At 45.9% G+C, this 19,028-nt stretch overlaps 4 protein-coding genes across 5 annotated transcripts in view; 1 reads left to right on the forward strand and 3 right to left on the reverse strand.

Annotated features, from left to right (window-relative positions):
- LOC123184336 (sodium/hydrogen exchanger 8-like) overlaps positions 1 to 4,664 on the reverse strand; it is a 36,568-nt gene extending 31,904 nt beyond the window's left edge. Inside the window, exons 1-11 of the mRNA XM_044596482.1 lie at positions 4,432 to 4,664; positions 4,292 to 4,342; positions 4,113 to 4,204; positions 3,455 to 3,532; positions 3,222 to 3,379; positions 2,829 to 2,930; positions 2,633 to 2,750; positions 1,382 to 1,434; positions 1,238 to 1,303; positions 438 to 482; positions 220 to 275 (exon numbers count right to left, since the gene is read on the reverse strand). Coding sequence (XP_044452417.1) covers positions 220 to 275; positions 438 to 482; positions 1,238 to 1,303; positions 1,382 to 1,434; positions 2,633 to 2,750; positions 2,829 to 2,930; positions 3,222 to 3,379; positions 3,455 to 3,532; positions 4,113 to 4,204; positions 4,292 to 4,342; positions 4,432 to 4,582 — 970 coding nt within the window. The 5' untranslated portion in view covers positions 4,583 to 4,664. The remainder of the gene's footprint in view (positions 1 to 219; positions 276 to 437; positions 483 to 1,237; positions 1,304 to 1,381; positions 1,435 to 2,632; positions 2,751 to 2,828; positions 2,931 to 3,221; positions 3,380 to 3,454; positions 3,533 to 4,112; positions 4,205 to 4,291; positions 4,343 to 4,431) is intronic.
- Positions 4,665 to 8,272: 3,608 nt separating this feature from the next.
- On the reverse strand, positions 8,273 to 10,209 carry LOC123187044 (glyoxylate/hydroxypyruvate reductase HPR3). 2 transcript variants are annotated; one of them, XM_044598807.1, is made up of 2 exons: positions 9,679 to 10,209; positions 8,273 to 8,921 (listed from the first exon to the last, which is right to left on the reverse strand). In XM_044598807.1, exons 1-2 carry the CDS (start codon positions 10,105 to 10,107, stop codon positions 8,400 to 8,402), a joined length of 951 nt encoding a protein of 316 aa, XP_044454742.1. In that variant the 5' UTR covers positions 10,108 to 10,209; the 3' UTR covers positions 8,273 to 8,399. The 2 variants fall into 2 exon arrangements, with proteins under 2 accessions (XP_044454742.1, XP_044454741.1); XM_044598806.1 differs by lacking the exon at positions 9,679 to 10,209 and adding an exon at positions 9,101 to 9,646.
- A 687-nt stretch (positions 10,210 to 10,896) lies between these two features.
- LOC123187043 (glyoxylate/hydroxypyruvate reductase HPR3-like) lies at positions 10,897 to 12,064 on the reverse strand. The gene has a single exon (XM_044598805.1). It carries the CDS (start codon positions 12,020 to 12,022, stop codon positions 11,048 to 11,050), a length of 975 nt encoding a protein of 324 aa, XP_044454740.1. The 5' UTR covers positions 12,023 to 12,064; the 3' UTR covers positions 10,897 to 11,047.
- Positions 12,065 to 16,862: 4,798 nt separating this feature from the next.
- Positions 16,863 to 18,618, forward strand: LOC123187045 (glyoxylate/hydroxypyruvate reductase HPR3). The gene is made up of 2 exons (XM_044598808.1): positions 16,863 to 17,432; positions 17,773 to 18,618. The coding sequence occupies exons 1-2, from the start codon at positions 16,938 to 16,940 to the stop codon at positions 18,310 to 18,312; spliced, it is 1,035 nt and encodes a 344-aa protein (XP_044454743.1). The 5' UTR covers positions 16,863 to 16,937; the 3' UTR covers positions 18,313 to 18,618.
- The last annotated feature ends 410 nt before the right edge of the window (positions 18,619 to 19,028 follow it).

Genomic DNA, 19,028 nt, shown 5'->3' on the forward strand with positions numbered 1-19,028 from the left:
TGGTGGAGAAGCTCAAAAAACCTCACATGTCTTAAAAGCCCAAGTTCCAAACATATGTGTCATGTATTTATTTGTTTGCAATATCGTGATGAATGGTTAAATGATTTCACACATGACAGTAGAAAACAACAAAAATCTTGTGAAAGTCTAGTGGAAGTGCTTACATAGTGCCTTTTGATTAACAACGAAAAGTAGATACAGATACATGAATATCCATACCTTGCCTCTCAAAATGGATATTATCTTGTAGTACACCATCTGCAATAATAACCCCACTGGAGGGGATTCAGATGTATTAAACATTATGGAAATATCCATATTAAAAACATTAATCATACCAAACAAAAGCAAACATGGTTTAGTTTAGCTAGGAAGAAACATAAATATCAGAAAGTATGTTTTAGACATGTAGAAAAGTTCAAAAAAGTTATTGATACCTTAGTATGAAAATAAGTGTGTTCGCAATGTAAGCAACCATCTCCCTGAATACAAGTACAAAATAGTAATCAGACATGAAGTTCACACATCTCATAAAACATAGAAATAAAATCTAGCATTAATTGGGAAATCTTGTGTCCCTCCAACAGGGAGAGCACACATCTTTATTACCATAGGTTTGCACTTTGGCCCTCATAGAAGTTACCATTACAAAGACACTCCAAAAGAATTAATAAGTCAAATATATGTTGTCTTGAATGAGAATTTGTAGTACTGCCTAATTTACTATGAACTGAAAGATCCCAATGTACAGTCTATATCCAAATTTTCTATGAAAAGAAAGAGACAACAATATAATACCAACATTGTCCAGTAAACAATAAAATTTGTTGTTGATGCTTCTGGGTGTCATTTAAAAAAATCATGCAATTTAATTTGGTATTTAGGGACTCGGCTATAGGTTGTGAATGCCATTTCATGCAATTAATGATGAAATTACATGGTAATTAACAACTATTTATAATAATCTGAAGTTTGACAATACATAGACAAATAACAAGCTTCTACTAGTCAACTCTCATTTACTATATTTATGAGAGCAGATGGTTTAAATATAAATCTACTGAATTCCAGGCTATGCTCATAGAAATACAGGATCAACAGCTTCATGGAACTGATTTCATACATGACGAACAATGGAAAAATTAATATATTTGACTAGGAGTATAAAAGTTGATAATATGTTGAGAACTTTCATCTTTGATGACAATAGAGAGTGACATATATTGCCTGAACATACCAGAAATGATGTAAACTTTGCTGGTTGTCACCCTTAAAAGCAGTTTGTGCAAAAGCAGCATACAACCTGTCAACCTAACAAAGTTAATATTGGAGGGGAGGTGTAAAATATGCAAATCAGAATGTAAAGACAAGTTTTACTAACATCCCCAAGGTCATGACAGCCAAAACACCAGAGACCTCCAATGCATCTTGCGCCTGATACCAACAAATATAAGTAACATAAAATAGTTCAAAAAAACTGGAGGTCTGATGCAGGCGGTCCTTTTAGACGCGGAGCATGCGGAAGAGCATGCTCTCAATTTTAAGGGATCGATTAAGGATCATCGAGTGTTGAATCAAAATTGGGCAAGGTGGCATTTGACTCTGATGGGTGACTACTTTGCCCCTGATGCCCTATTCATGGACAATTTTCGCCAGTGCTTTCGAATACGGAAAAATGTGTTTGTTTGCCTCTAAAATGGCGTTCGGCCTACGATGACTACTTCATCCCGAAGAAGGATGTCATAGGAAGAGTTGAATTATCTGGTGACCAGAAATGCACGGCTACATTGCAAACGCATGCATATGTCATAACCATAGATTCGTGGGTCGAGTACCTCCGTATATCTGAGAGCACATACGAAAAAACCATGGTCGGATTTTCTACTGTGATGGTCTAGGTGTTTGGACCTCAATACTTGATAGAACCAACTTTCGGAGGCAACGAAAGGATCATGGCACTCTCAGAAGCAAGATGATGGCCAGTATGCATATATCTCTTGATTGCATGAACTAGAGATGGATGAACTGTCTATATGCTCCAATTTGTCTTGCAGTAGACACCAAAGGAAAAACAATCATGCACAAGCAATGAAAAGCTCCAATCAAGAATACGGATGTTTATTTATCCTAGACAAACTTGACAGCTCATATATGGATTTAAGCATGATAACTTCAGTTTAATGGTACACAGTCAATGAGTCCAAAAGCTAGGAAGAAAGTAAACTGATTGGACTAGGTTAGAAATGACAACTGAACCATCTCTTGGTATATAAAAAATCTAGAACTCTATCCCTCGTGATTTTTACAGGAAAAGCCAACATTCTTTTTCAGAGTTTCAGCTCCCCCTCCCACCACCACCCCCCCCCCTCAAACCCTATAAAAATGCATCAATTGATGCGGAGCCCGGGGGTGTTAACTTCCAGAGAGAGAGAGAGAGAGAGAGAGAGAGAGAGAGAGAGAGATCAGTTTATAGGCAAAATTACATTCCATGCAAAAATAACTACTTGACAATCATTCCATGACTGGAACTAGAATTTTTTTTCAGGCAGTGAACTATTTCATAACAATGAGCAAATCATGTCCTGCTAGATAAATATGAGAGTTTGAGATGTTTCTTATCAGATTATCTTACAGTGAAGAAAGCAATATAGCTGGCAGCGAGAGTAAGTGAAATCTCTATGATTGTATCATTGAAAATAAAGCTCCGCCATAGTACTGATGCAATTCCAAACGCAAGGCCCAGAGCAACACTGGTCAAAGAAAATATTGATTAGCATAGTAGCATGGCTTTGTATCATCTAGTTCAAACTTATATACTTTTCACATACGCTCCAAATGGAACTTCTGACAAGAACTTTATTATGGACCCTGCATCATAAGTTCTTCCAAGCACCATTCGATAGAATAACTGATAGACAACAATAGCAGTCCTATGAAAATGCAAGGTCATTTAGTAATCTCACATGCAATTGTACTTGTATAATAAATACTTCAAAATTTGGTGTGAAGCATACATTCTAAAATGTTTCTCCCAATAATTTCTAGACACATCTAACATAACACAAAAACTTGTAATCTGTATATTGAGTAACTCATTCTATTTTGGTTCTCCCGAATGGAATTGCTCCTAGTAAAACATAGAGGAACAGAGAGACAAACTGGAAAAAAGCATGCCGTCTAAGAATCAAAAGATGAACAATTCGTGGGTCATAGTACCATACCCATCGTTCATCAAGGATTCTCCTTCAATTATTGTACTGAGCTTTTTACTTGCTCCTAGGTCTTTTAGAAGTGCAACCACAGCAACGGGATCGGTTGCACTAAGCAGTCCACTAAACAGGAATGATGTTTCCCAGTTCCAATCATATGGAAAAGTAAGCTGTGGAAAATTGAGTGGCTAGTCTCAGAACAATGAAAGCAATGGCCTTAGTCCGTTATTTATCCATGTACATACCTTTACAGCAGTTCCAAGCAAAACTGTTGAGATCACCACACCAGGAACAGCAAGTAACACCATCTGCGCCATGCATTTCTGCAAAGTAAATATTTTAGCATACGCTGAACAAACATACACACAACTGTAGTGCTATATAACAATTTTGGAACAAATAATTGGCAGGCAAGAGGTAGGTATATAATACTACCAAAACTACGGACGTTTTAGATCTTGCCTGCAAGAAAAATTAGAGAAGCAAAGAATGAGGTGTGGATTAGGATTATCAAAGATTATCTGCATCGAGGGACGTACTAAGGGGCGGGTCACCCTACGACACTTTTTTCCATTCTGGGAAAATTCCTCTCTATTCCCTTTTGGTTTAGTGCCGGTATTCCACCTGGCGCGTGGAGCAGTATCACTTTGGCAAGCGCAAAAGCAGCCAAAAGAAAAGCATGCATGCTTCATAAATGTTGAACTTTTAGAATATTCAGCTTTAACTTTCAAAATTTACAACATTTTCTAGGGAGAAATCGCATGCATGAGTCCCCACCCAAGTCGCGGCAGTGGCCTGTATCCAATTCGCGCTGTGACCGTGCCCGCGGTCAGCCATCAAGGCCCAAACTCACGTAACAAAGCACCAGCTAGCAAGCTGATGACACCAACTGGATGGATATACCTTGATTTGGTGCACTTCCATGGAGAAGGAGCTCTCGAAGAGAAGGGCGGGAAGGAGAACAGTCAGAAGAAGATCAGGATTTATGGCAGCCCCTGCAGGCACGATCAGCACTTGTGGTAACCGTAGAAGAGAAAATACTATATATACATCCAGTCCAGTCCAGTCCAGGGTGGGCTTACAGATACGAATGCCAGCTCCGAGCTTGCCCAGGCCATGCTTCGTTCCGTACTCTGAGCATCGATCGAGGGGAGAAAAGAAGTTAAACGCTGGCGTTAAGCGGAGGTCGGGAGGTGGGAAGGGTAAGGAAGAGGGGCCAGACCAAGGCCTCCGAGGGCGACGCCGAGGACGAGGAGGGCGGCGGTGTAGGGGACGCGGGTGCCGCGGAGGAGGTGGCGGGAGCCGATGCCCAGCACGAGGGACACCCCAAAGAACAGCACGGCGTCGTCGGGGCTGGACCCGGGCTCCTCCATCGTCGCCTCGCCGCCGAGGAAGGAGAAGCAAACCGAGGAGAGGAGAGCAGCACTGCCACTTCCGTTCTTTTCTCTAGTGCTCTTCCACAGTTCCTGGAGAAGAACACGTACGAGCTGGCTTCATGCATATATAGATCATTTGTACGCTTTTGTTTTCTTCTCCCCTTGGAACTGAGGAATCGCACTGCTTTACGTATCGCTCACGACCGTTGCTTCGTTATGCTTAGTGAATGATGCATGTGCGCGTTGGAGACAGACCGCATACGATGCTTTGGTAACATGGATCATACAAATTGAACTACCCCTCGGAAATGCTGTGCATATGATGCTTTGCTATCTAATGGTGGGACGATGTTGATATGGATCAGACAGATTGAACTCTCCCTTGAAAATGGTGTGCATACCATGCTTTGCTATTCCAACGGTGCTGGTAGCACGCTAAAATGGACCATTCTTTCCATATCGAAGCTGCCGGCCGGGAATCGATCCACTTGGCTAGCTCTACTTTGGCCGTCAAATTGCCTCTATGTAACCACGGAAAACTATATACCGCTTAGTCACTACTGGAATCGGCGAGTTTATTGAGTGCACAACTCTTTGCTAAGTGTTTTTTGTCAGGTAATCGCGAAAGGACCTTTTAAACCTAAACCGAGTGCGGTTCAAAAACACTCAGCAAAATATGCACACTCGGCAAAGCCTGTGCTTTGTTGAGTGGAGGCCAGAAAACACTCGGCAAAAAGATGGGCACTCGGCAAACGCAATGAGACGTGTCCTTGCTCACCTCGGTTAACGGGGGGTTACGGTGTGGTCTTGTTTGCTAAGTGTTGCGTGTCTAAAAGACGGGACTCACCAAAGGTTTTCTTTCTTTCTTTCTTTTTCAGAATGCCGCGCAATCTTGGCCGGGTGCCAATTATAAGACACTTGACAAATTAACCTCTAAAATTGCTCATTTCTTCATCTTCTCTCTCAACTGTTATTCTTCCCAACGTGTTCCACCATGGTCAGTCTGCGATGCGCTGAGGCTTGGAGGAGTCGACGACCTTGTTTGGACCGAGGAGGACACATGCATACTAGCTTGGAGGAAATGACAAACCTGTTTGTGTAATTAAAATTACATGAACCATTTTTTAAACCTACGCAAGCTTTTTAAAATTATGTGGACATTTTTCTTAATACGTGAACATTATTTTACAATACATGAATATTTTAATTATTTAAACATATTGTAATCTATAATTTTCATCGAAATTACAAAACACAAATCTGTACTGGGTCGCAGTGATCCCAGACGGGAGCTCCTATTTGGCACCATGTGTGTTGGGAAACCAGCCAACGCACCCCATCGCTTCCCGTGCGCAATTTTGGGCTGGCCCATGTGTATGGTAGGAACACCAGTTTCATTCATTTCATTTTTTAGCTATTTTTTTCTTGTCTAAAAAAAGCTCTCTTTCTTTTCAGTTTTTTGAGATCTCTTTTTTTTTGTTTTTTCTTCTTTAAATTATTAATGAAATTTTTATAAAATGTGAATTAAAAAAACTTGAGAAACCATAATTCTAGTGAATTTTAAAAATGTTCATGATTTTCAAAACTGTTTGTGGATTAAAAAAATATTCTTTATTTTGAAAAAAAAAATAGCATATAAAACAATCTTCACGATGTTGAAAAAACATTTGCGGGAGTTAAATTCTTTTCCATGATTTTGTAAAAGTATTCTCACATTCAAAAAATGTTCATGATTTAGAAAAATGTTTGGGAATCAAAACATGTTCACGATTTTGAAAATAAAAATTCCAGTATTCAAACATATTCCTTAATTTAAAAAAATGTTTAAAAATGAAAGAAATGTTCATGAAAATTTTAAAACAAAGTTCTCAGAATTTAAAAATGTACATGTATTTCAGAAATTCGAAGAAAGTTCACAGTTTCAAAAATGATCACTGATTCAAAAAAATTGTCAAAACCAAAACATGTTAGTGAATTACAAAGATTGTTGGAAATTTTGAAGAAAAATCATCGATTCAAAAAATGTTTATGAGTTCACAAACAATGTTCAAGAATTCAAAAACTATTCATGATTAATAACAAAATGTTCGCTAATTTAAAAGAAATATTCAAAAAATTTAAATATGTTCATGATTTGAAAAAATTCATAAATTCAAAAACATTTGATGGTGTCAAGAAACATTTACGATTCTATCAAAAATTATGAATTTGAAAGATGTACGAAAATAAAAAATGAATCAAGTTAAAGTAAAATAATAGGAAACTACAAAAAAGTAGAAAAAATAAAAAACAAAAAAAGTAAAGAAAGGAAAGAACGAAAATGAAAAATAGTAGGAAAACCCGAAAGAAAAGCACACACAAAAACCGGTCTAGGAAGGTCTAGGACCTTCCTAAAACCGAGACAGATGTAGGTAGGCGGATCTAGCGTATGTAACGGGGATCAGGTGGTACGTACAAGGTCGCTACTTGGCGACCTCCGCACCCATTCCCTCCAGGATTTAGCGAAGCCTCCACTATTACCGCTTGCGGGTGGCAAATAAGGGGAGAATATCTAGTGTACGATGCCTCTGGTGCTACCAGTGCACGGAATTCACGTTACACATTTGAAAATATTCAAAAAGTTCTGGAAAAAATCAGCACATTCACACAACACAATGTAGGTTGTCATGGAATTTCAATCAAAATTTGAAGCAGAGCCCGAAAAACAAAAATGACAAATTCAACATTGAATAGTACATAACATAAGTTGGGCTTTAGATTTGACGCATTATCACATTCATGTTAAATTATTCATTTTTGTATCTTAAAAAATATTTTGATTTTGATATGAATTTTGCAACAACATAGATTGATGTTGTGTCAATGTGCTAGATTTGCTTTCAGGGTTTTCTCAATGTCCTACGGCATCCGGTACACCTGTAACACTCTAAGTGTGGGTGCACTGGATACATTCCCAGCAAATAAGGGCTCTCTGCAATCCTGGACTAGCACAAAAAAAATCTGAAACCACACAAACACAGACGAGGCGAGAGCACCATGCTAAACAGGCCGGCCCAAGTGAGCGGCCGGGGCTATCGCGTGCTACACAGGAAAATATTTTTCTTTCGAACACAATGAGAGTCTTTTACACAGAAGGAAAATGTTGAATACATCATCACCTCGACACATTGTGTCTACAAGTTGTGTCAATTGCAGGAATTAAACATGGATGAGTAAGAACAAACTGTTTCACAAGAAATAAAGTAGATTTAGGAACATGTAGAGTAGAAACTTTAGCAAGATTCTCAATCGACACACAAGAAACCCCAGGAACAATAAATTAAAGACACACAAATAAAAGCTATTTGAGGCACAGTGCATCAATTTAACGGACCCTCATGGTCTCGTGTTGATGGGAGAATATCATAATGAAGTGACATTACTGTTCAGCACTATTCAATGCTGATTTTGTTTTTGTTTTTTCACAGCTCATATCTAGTAATGTGTTTGAACATAAAATTTTGCAATTCAATAGAACATCACTCTCTTAACATCCCGTATTTTTTTTAGATTTTTTCAGGACTTTGAAACATCATTTTCGCGTGGTTTTCACTCGTTTCCATCAAATGTTGGTTTCATATGATATTTTCCCCGTATTGATAAAGATATGGTCATGTAATAGTAACACTTGCTCTTAACGAACCTGAATTACTGACCGATTGCTCATAGATTTTATTCACTCAAGAGACTGGGTTACACTGAACTACATATACATGACCGAATTCTGCAAATTTATTCAGAGGACATCGAACCGCAGACAGATGGTGTCCTTGTTTCAGAGCTCCACGGGGCTGAGCAATGGCTTCCCTGCAAAGAAGGCGTCGAGGTTGGCCGCGACGAGCTCGATCGTGCCGCGGATGGACTCCGGCGTGGCCACGGCCCTGTGCGCCGAAAGCACGACGTTGTCCATGGAGAAGAGCTCCGGCGGCACGTCCGGCTCGTTCTCGAACACGTCCAGGCCGGCGCCGCCGATGACACCCTGCTGCAGGCACCTGACCAGCTCCGGCTCGTCCACGAGGCCGCCGCGGCCGACGTTCACCAGCACGCCGTCCTTCCCCAGCGCCTCCATCACCTCCCGGTTCACCACGTGCTTCGTCTCCTCCGTCAGCGCGCAGGAGAGCACCAGCACGTCGCTGCCGGCGGCGAGCTCGCGCACGGTGGGGACGAACGAGTATGGAGACGACGGCTTGGGCGACCTCGAGTTGTAAGACACGGCGCAGCCGAAGGCGGCGAGCCGCCGCGCGATGCGGGAGCCGATGTTGCCCAGCCCCACGATCCCCACCCGCTTGCCGCTCACCTGCCATCGATTGCATCATTAGACTCTGCTGATCAAAATTCTCCTCATGTGCGCGTTCTATGGAATAATTTGGATGCGTTCAAAAGTTGCAATTGGATAAATTTTGCGGGGATGTTCGGATGACCAAGAACAACTAATTCTAGCTACCGCGATTGATGGGGATCCGCGACTAAATTAACCTTGGAGGCGAGGGGATAGTCCCCGCCGGCCAGCCAGCCGCCGCGTCGGACGTACAGGTCTGCAGCGGCGACGCGGCGGAGAGCGGCTATAACAAGCCCGACGGTGTAGTCGGCCGCGTCGTCAGAGAACGCGCCCCCTGCGTTGGTCACGGCAATCCCGCGGCGGCGGCAGGCGGCGAGATCGACGTGGTCAACGCCGACGGACGAGGCGAGTACGAGCTCCAGCTTTGGGAGCGCGCCCATCAGCTCCGCGGTCACCGCCGGGAGCTCGACTGTAAGGAGCGCCCGCACCGAGGCGGCTGTGTCCGCGTCAACATCAGCGAGAGGAAGGAGACTGTAGCGAGCTGAGAGCTCCAGCTCATACTCCGGGATGATGGGGTCGGCCAGGAGCACGACAGGCTTGGAGTTGGAGGCATCGGCTTGGGTTCGCGCCGGCGGTCGCATCTCCTCAATCGGCGGTGGGTTCGGTAGGTAGTGAGCCAAGCGAAGGGGAAGAACAGAGTACTACTAAAAAAACAGAGTCGTCCAGAGCAGTGGTGGCCAAGAACTAGACAACTAACTACTACTGGAGTATCTACCTTGGTGGTGAGAGGATAGTCGCCGTCGGCCGCCCACCTGCCGGCCCGGACGTGGGCCTCGGCAGCGGCCAACCGGCGGAGCACGGCGACGACGAGCCCGACGCCGTAGTCGGCCGTGTCGACCGCGAAGGCGGCGCCTGCGTTGGTGACGGCGATCCCGCGGCGCCGGCAGGCGGCGAGGTCGACGTGGTTGACGCCCACGGAGATGCCCGCCACGAGCCCGAGCGCCGGGAGCGCGGCCAGGTGGTCGTCCGTGACCGGGTTGAGCCCGATGAGCAGCGCCCTCCCCTGGGCCAGGGTCGCGGCGTCGGCGTCCGCGACCAGGACGAACCGGAAGCGCCCGGCCAGCGCGGCCGCGAACTCAGGGAACAGCGGCTGGCCCAGGAGCACCAGCGGCCTCTCGTCGGCGGGCGGCGTCGTGTTCTCCATCGCTCCGTGGAGGAGGGAATGGTAAGCTATCGCCTACGGAGTACCTGCTGCTTTGGAGGACAGAGACAAAGCCACCAGCAGACATCGGTTCCTGGACCAAATATGGCTATTCCTAAGAACAACTCCAACCGATACGGACAAGTGCCGGCCTAACCCGCGGACCAATCGCGATGTCATCAATGTCCGTCTAGACGTATTTCAGACGCAAATTTACACCTTATTTGCATTCACATGAACATGAAATAGACGGCAAAACCACCTCGGTCCCACCTGTCGGCCGCCCAATCACCGCTCGCATGCGGGGTGCTGACCGCATCCACTTCCCTACCCCGTCCACATCTAACCAAGCTTGCCCCCTCGCCCGTGACAGGCAAAACCTAGCTCGCCATGGGGTTCTTCAGCAAGGGCAAGCGAAAGTTCTGACCCGGCGCCATATCGTCCCGGGGTCGTCACTGTCACAACCGAGTCCTTGGCGCGGTGGGCCGCCACAAAAAAGGCAGCGCGCTATACATCCCGATGCAACAGGCGCGGTGGCACTGGGAGTACCGGTAGCCGCTGGCCTATCCAGTTGTCAACCTGCCCCATTGTTGGCATCTGGACCCGCACCGTATTTCAATGTCGGCGGTGCCCCGGTCGGCGCCGAGGAGATGCGTAGACGCCGTGAGTTACTGACGTCGGAGCAGCGGCGGCTCCCTGCGTACGTGTCGGACTCTCCGGCCAACCGGGAGGTCTGGTTCGCGCTAGAGGTCGAGGAATCAGCGTCGACGACCAAGACGAACCGGAGGGACCTGCTGCTTTTAGATTTGTGCATGGTCTCATCGTACCTGCTGCTTTGGAGGGACAAAGCCACCAGCAGACATCGGTTGGTGGTGGACTAATCGATGCCAGTTTTATTCTTTGTGAAGAGCTCGCGGTCAGTGACGATCGACATTCTTTGTGCTCAGCCGGAGACGACGACGGGCGTAAGCAGCGGTGCGCCGGCGAAGAAGGCCTCCAGGTTGCCGGCAACGAGGCGGTCGAGGTCGGCTATGGACTCCGGGGTGAACGCGGCCCGGTGGGGCGTCAGCACGACGTTGTCCATGGCCAGCAGCTCCGCCGGCACGTCCGGCTCGTCCTCGAACACGTCCAGCCCGGCGCCCGCGAGCCTGCCCTCCGCGAGCGCCCTCACCAGCTCCGCCTCGTCCACGTTCGGGCCGCGCGCCACGTTCACCACCACGCCGCCGCTCCCCAGCTCGTCCAGCACGCGCCTGTCGACGACGTGATGGGTCTCGGCCGTCAACGCGCACGCGACGACGAGCACGTCGGAGCACGCCGCGAGGTCGCGCACCGCGGGGTGGTAGCAGTAGGAGACGTCGTGTTTCCGGCGGCGGGAGTGGTAGGAGACGACGCAGCCGAATGCCTCCAGCCTCCTCGCGACCGCCGACCCGATGCTGCCGAGGCCGACGACGCCCACGCGCTTCCCGCGGAGCCTGGACCCGAGGGGCAGGAAGTCGCCGCGCTCCGGCCAGAGCCCCCGCCGCACGTACCTGTCGGCGACCGATACGCGCCGGAGCACGTCGATGAGCAGGCCGACGGCGTGGTCCGCGACGTCCGAGGAGTAGACCCCGGCCGCGTTGGCCACGGCGACGCCGCGGCGCGCGCACTCGGGGAGGTCGATGTGGTTCAGGCCTGCACTGACCGTGACGACGCAGCGCAGCGACGGTAGGGCGTCCAGGAAAGCCGCATCGACGCGGACGCCCCCGCCCGGGACGAGGGCCAAGCGCGGTGGGTCGGCGGCGGCGGCCGCGGCGGCGAGGAAGGCTTCCATCGAGAGCGGCGAGGCGTGGCGGTCGAGGAGGCTGAAGCGGGCGGCGAGGGCGGCGAGGGAGGCCGGCGAGAGGCGGCAGAGCACTAGCACCCGCCGCGTCGCTGCCATCGTACGTTGCCGCGCGAGAAGAGGGCGTGAAGGGCGGCCAAGTAGTTGATCTGGAGCTGCAGTTGCTGTTAGGAACCGACTCCATTTCTGTTGCGATAAAGAATGCGGAAATGACGAGGAAAGCCGAGTGGATCCAACGGCTAAACGTATTTTTCCAAATTTATGTACAAGAAAACTAGGACTTTGTCACTGATTACTGTATTTCGTATTGGGCATCTGGGAGCATGTTCTCTCCATTCAAAATCAACGTCTGATTTGTAAAATTTGATTCCAAATTGACAAGAAAACTAGAGTAGGACTTTTTTTTGCGAAAGAAACTAGAGTAGGACTTTGTCACCGATAATTACGTATTGAACATATGGGAGCATGTGCTCCAGATAACATTTGATTTTTAAAATTCGTCAAAACATCCATTTTAACGAATGTATCTAGCATTAAAATACGTTTAGATACATCTATTTTAGGCACAATTTATGTGAAATGGATGGAGTGGTTTTCTTTTCTTTTAGTTAGAGTAAAAACAAAGGTCAGCTTACTCTCTCCAGCTACTTTTACTTTTATATTAATACTATAACACATGGGGCCAACAAACTTGCAAAATACCAGCAATAAATAAACACATGTAATCATACGCACATATGGGACTTTGCAAAAGGCATTCCATCGGAAAATACCCTGTGGAATCTTATTCTAGGCGTACCTGAATTAAAATTTTGAATTAATAATCAAATATTTTTTATTTTTTTGACAACATACATGATCTAGTATAATACTAACGATAAAAGTTTTGGGACAAAATCATTTGCACCATATTGGAAAAATGCAACACAATCAATGCTTTCTCCGGCCCGAATTACTTGTCGCGGATATGGATATATCTAGGCGTATTTTAGACTAGAAACATCCATTACTAATTTTTTCGGTGACAAGTAATTCAAGGCAGAGGGAGTACTATATAAATGCTACTATTCACACTTTTTATAACTACACTCTTGTTTTTCCGTTCAGAATACATAGCTCATTTTGTGCCGAAACTTTAAACGTGAATTTTATGCTAGATTATGTTTGTCGCAAAAAAAGTTTCACATTCTTTCAAATTTCTTTACTATTTTCGAAAAATAATTTTGCTTAGTCAGGTGCGCCTACACCCATGTCCCAAAATTCCACACTAGCACACCATATAACTACATTCTTAACCTTGTAACTACCGAAGAGACTTTTTTTTCAAAAGATTAGATTCATAGTTTAAGAAAGATACAAAAATATGAAAATAAGAGCTTTCATTTGTAAAAATTGTACAAAATGCCGACCAATTCGTAGGCGTGGATGAATTAGAGTCATTTGCTCTCATACGAAGCATAAACAAAGACATGGGTAATCTTTCGAAAAAGAAGTTTACTTTTTAAAAAGTAAAAAAAATACCTCTGAAAATGTTCCAAATAAATCATTTGAAATAATTAAAGTAAATGGTATATTTCACCCTGAAACTGAGATATTCGTATATTTTTTTCTTCTTTATATTTCTAACTCATATTTAAAAGAATAAAACATGGCAAAAGCTATATCAAAAATTGGTTCATGTAAGAAAGTGTGTATTGAGGTGGGGTGTATTAGGTTGGTTGATTGTTTTGCAGACCATTTGGCTCTCGTTCTTTCAGTGTCATAAAACCAAATGCGGAACTTCGTGAGGTGTTGCAGCTGAACAATTGCAGGGTCCTTATCAAACATCCATCGAAATTGAGTTGAACAAACAAAATTGAATGTCACATACATAACAGAAACATGACATACATGGAGTGCAAAGAGTACACTGGAAATAAGAGACACATATCGTAAGTCCATGGCCACAAGTCATAGCGCATGGGTCACCTCTCCGAGCCTAATCATGTATGATGTATTTCAAAGCCTATGAATAGGAATAGGAAAAGAGGTGTCATTTGGTTCAAGGGATATTTTTTTTCCATTGAGCCTAGGCTAATGTTTATTTTCTTTTAAAATGTCGATGAGAGGAATCAATCCTATAGAGAAATAGAAATCCATTCCTATAAACCAAAGGGATCTAAAGGTAATTTTTCTATAGAAATCCTATCATGTGGAATTCTTATCAAATTCCTCCAAACCAAATATGCTTTTAAGTTGTGTAGGAAGCAATACATACTCAGGATGCTTTATATCATATTGCAGACGCGGAGTATATACTCACACTAGTGTAAAAAACGTTCTTATTTTATGGGCGGAGGGAGTAAATTTTTTTTGATTGTTCTATTCATGCCCGGAGCATGTTGAGCTCGAGATGAGAAAGCTTCGTCATGCTGCTTGATAAACCACAAAGGACCAATTTTGACTTCACTTTGCTGCTCAGTTGTGATTCTTCAGTTCTCCCTAGCAAAAGCTCAAGAACAAATTAGGTAGTGCCGAACATGTTCATCTAATTTTAGATTGAACTATGAAAGGATATCTCTCAGCAGGGTGTCGAATAAGGGCCATATATTTTTATACCATTTATAGTATTACTGTTTATAAGAAAACATGGAGCCAAGCAAAAGAGAAACATCCGCCAAAACACTAACAACATTATGCGACTTCAAACTAATGAAGGCCATAGCTTAGATTAGTCCAATGTCTATGTAAGTACTCATTCCCCAAAGTTCAATGCTTCCAGCAATCACGCATTGCACCGATATATGGATAAAAATACCTTTTCACAGTGTGTACATTAAGATTCAAAATTCAAGCATCAATACAATAGCTAATTGTTCTTCTTGATAGACACACCAACTGCTAAGATCAGAAGAGAGCCAACAAATATGACGACGCGACAATTACAAGCCCTTCATTAGTGCCGAATCAGACCTCATCATGGTAAGAAGAGGCCGAAGCAACCTTGATGAAGGGCTTGTGAGATACTCTCCAAACTTGAAAGGCATATGTCTGATATTGTAGTAGGGTAGCCAAAACCTCGACTTTGCCAGTAGACAAGCATCATTTTTTTCATTCATACATCTCAATTGTATTTTAAATGTACATACAATGTCCACTTCATTGACAAATCAAAGTGAGATAAAATTTGCTACCGTTATTTTTAGGCTTCATAATAAATCATTTCTTCTGCCAGCTTTACAAAAACATGATTGTTGATCTACAAAAATAAAAAGGGAGGGTAACATGCCGCGAGTATGAACATGACTAGTTGGTTGTCAAACATTGGCCAGGTAATGTTTTGTAAGTAAAAAATGTGGCTATCAATTGATTGGCTACAAAAAAGAGATTTTCCAATCTCGCGAAACTACTTTTTTTTTTAAATAACTCGGTGAGAGAAATAGCAAAGACACAAATTGTCAGTGGCAGATGAAGTATTTTCAGAAAACAAAGTTCTGTTCATCCAAGTCTCAAAAAGTGATACAAAAAAACGACTAAGAGCAACTCTAGCAGACCCCGCAAAAGCCGCGAACCTGCAAAATTTCGGCGAGTATGCGGGCTCAACTCAATTTTCCGGCCAGAATAGACCCTGCATACTCACCCGGCCCGTAAAAAAATTGCCGCGGCCCGCAAACCGCACGCCCCGACTAGTATATCTACGGGTACGCGACGCGTTTGCGGGTCAAAACCCTATCCCCCCGCCGCCGCCGAGGTACGCAATTCCCCACCCCTCTCCACTTTTCTCGCCGCCGGCGACCCCCTTCCGCCTCCAGCCGCCATGTGGGGCCGCATGTGGAGCTCCGGACGCAGCTCTGGCAGCAGATCCGGCGGCGGCAGCGACCCCGAGCGCGAGCGGCGCGTCCGGTCGGACGGCACGAGGAAGCGCGGGGCGAGGAAGTGGACCAGCTTCCGCGTCCGCGAGACGGACGAGTACGACCGTCGGCACGGCCGTACCCCGTCCTCTGTCGCGTCTTTCTCCTCCGCGAGGCGCAGCGCCGGCGCCACCACGAGGAGCTCGAAGACCTCGAGTTCCGGCAGGCGGTCGTGGCCAACCTCGCCGCCAAGGAGAAGGACGACGAGTGGCGGCGCATCCGCGAGGAGCAGAGGGCGAAGTACATCGACCTCGGCAGCTCCGGCGAGGAGGATTGAGCTCCTCCACGGCGTCGTCCATGGTCGCGAGGTCGCCGCCGGGAGATCCCCACCCCTCTAGTACTAGTACTGATGTAATATGTACTATGAACTAGTGTTTGTAGTGTTTGACCATGTAAATATATGTAGTACGTGATGAACTACTATGGAGCAATTTCTCCTGCGAAACTGTTTTTTCAAATTATGCTGTTTCATCTACGGTTTCTGTTCGGCCGCGCTCGTTCTCGACCCGCGAACGAGATCTTCGCCAAACTGCAAACACGTTTTGCGGGTCGGGATTTTGCGGGGTCTGCTAGAGTTGCTCTAAGACATGGGACGCGGATTTTGTGTACATGGTTCCACGCGCACCTTTTATGAATAGTAAATATAAAAAGATTACTACAAAAAAATCTGAATTATTTTTGTAACATATTTAATCAATCGATATACCCTCGTATGAAGTTTCACAAAGAATTTACATCCTTGTTATTTTGGGCAAAAATGACAAAATCAAAACTATATTAAAAATACACTTTTTTTAGAAAAAAACACTGTTTAATGAATTGTAAGGTCTTAATTGTATTTTCTCCACTAAAAATACCACGCATGTCAATACTTCATGAAACTTCACACGTGAGTAGAACGGTCGAACAAATTTGTTACCCCAAAATTTCAGATTTTTCAATTTTTCTAGTATATTTTTAAAATTTACTATTCACGTGGGTGCGCGTGCCATGTTCACCTTTGTATATGTTCACTATAAGACATGATAAAAAAAAAGACACAAGTTTTGTTGGTTATCCAAGTCGCTGGCCACAAGAATCAGTTCAGCTCTGGATCAGCAAAATTCCCCTCGGAGCAACGGCCGATGGCATCGACCGTCGGCGCCGCGGCGCGGGGGCCTGCCACCGGCGGGAAGCCCTCGGTCCTCTACCTTCGCCGCGCCGACGACGGCCTCGCCGCCGCGCTGCGCGCGCGCTACCGCGTCCACAGCCTTTACGACTCGGGCGCTCCGCTCCTGGCGTTCCTCGCCGCGTCCGCGGCCGCCCCGGGGGCCGGCGAGCCCCCGAGGGCCGCCGTCGTCGTCGGCGGAGGCGCCATCCAAGTCGACGCCGCCTTCCTCGACGCGGCCCCGTGCCTCCGCTGCGTCGTGACCACCGCCGCCGGCCTGGACCACGTCGACCTCGCCGAGTGCGCGCGGCGGGGCGTCGCCGTGGCCGGCGCCGGCGAGACATTCTCCACTGACGTGGCGGATCACGCCGTCGGGCTCCTCGTGGACGTGCTCCGGCGCGTCTCGGCGGCCGACCGGTTCGTCCGCCGCGGGCTTTGGCCGGCCCGCGGGGACTACCCGCTTGGCTCCAAGGTCCGTGGTTTCCTTCTCTACTGAAATACTGTAGCAGCAGACACATTGTTTCTGAAGTCTTCACTTTTCTTGATCCGGAAATCACAATAAATTTTATATTCAACTGAAAATCACAACAAATTTTGGTCCTTGTCAACCAGAGTATTTGATTGAACTGACAAGATTTGAATCCACATCTTGCCATTTGTTTTACAAATTGCTCAACGAGAACAACAGTAGAGTGCTAGAATTCAGAGTACCTCATATTGATTCCCCCAAGTTCTGTTCTTTGCATCATACATATGTTTTTATTTATCTCAAACAGAAACTGATGTCAATACTTATTCCTGTGGTGCACCAGCTCAGTGGCAAGCGAGTAGGCATCATCGGTTTGGGGAGCATCGGTACATTGATCGCGAGGCGGCTCCAGGCATTCGGCTGCACCATCTCCTATCACTCCAGAAGGGCCAAGGATTCAGCAACCATCTCTTACAAATATTTCCCCACTGTCATCAACCTCGCTCTCGAATCCGACGTGCTGGTCGTCGCGTGCGCTCTCAACGATCAGACACGGCACATTGTCAACAAGGAAGTCCTGGAGGCGCTAGGGAAAGACGGCGTCATCGTGAACATTGCCCGCGGAGGGAACGTCGATGAGGCGGCGCTGATCCGCGCACTCAAGGCAGGGGGGATAGCAGGCGCGGGCCTCGATGTCTTTGAGAAGGAGCCTGAGGTGCCGGCAGAGCTACTCTCCATGGAAAATGTGGTGCTCACAGCGCATGAGGCCGTCTTCACTGTGGAGTCGGCCTCTGATCTTTCAGACCTCATGATCGGAAACCTTGAGGCGTTCTTCCAAGGTAAGCCATTGCTCACGCCGGTGCTTCCGGAGCAAATGCTGTAGATGATACAACAACAGATCAGACCACGTCAGGTTTCATATGACATTTGTGATTGATGTTACATGCGACAAGTAGGTACTCCCTCCGTCCCATAATGTAAGACGTTTTTTTGACACTGAGGGAGTAGTATATATTGCTCCTCCTCTGAGTAAGCAAGGGCCGCGCCAGCATTATTAGTGTCGGTTCTTAAAATGCAGCAAGGGACATTTATAAGAAATGTGCATGGTCTGTAATTAGAAAAGGATGATGGAGAAATCCAAATATCCAATATCTTGGTCTATAAGTATGTGAAGTACTTGACTGCTCAATGTTTTACTGATCACTACCAGTCTACCATGCATGCAAATCCCATGTAGCTGAACATGAATGTCACGTCTGGTTCGCTCCAGTAGCTGCTGCATCTCTGAAGAACCAGGTGTGTACATGTACGTAGCAGCCCACAGATATTTTGATTGCGGAGCCATGTACATCATGCATGCCCGTGAAATTTGGCAGAAACTTGTGATGAAATTTAAAGTTGAACTCCATCCATGTGGCAGGATAAAAGCAAGGAACACCTCCCTGGTCAGGTGGTGGTAACTGGCTAGCTGCCCAGGTATGCAGTAAATGAGCTCGCTGCCCTTATGGGATTTCCATGTTCCTGTAATCTGATACAAAACTCGACCGACAAAAGATCGCCATGACTCTCTGAAGGCGAGGATTTCTCGCTCAGAAATAT

This window comes from Triticum aestivum, chromosome 2A (assembly GCF_018294505.1).
Source record: "Triticum aestivum cultivar Chinese Spring chromosome 2A, IWGSC CS RefSeq v2.1, whole genome shotgun sequence".
Classification (NCBI taxonomy): domain Eukaryota; kingdom Viridiplantae; phylum Streptophyta; class Magnoliopsida; order Poales; family Poaceae; genus Triticum; species Triticum aestivum.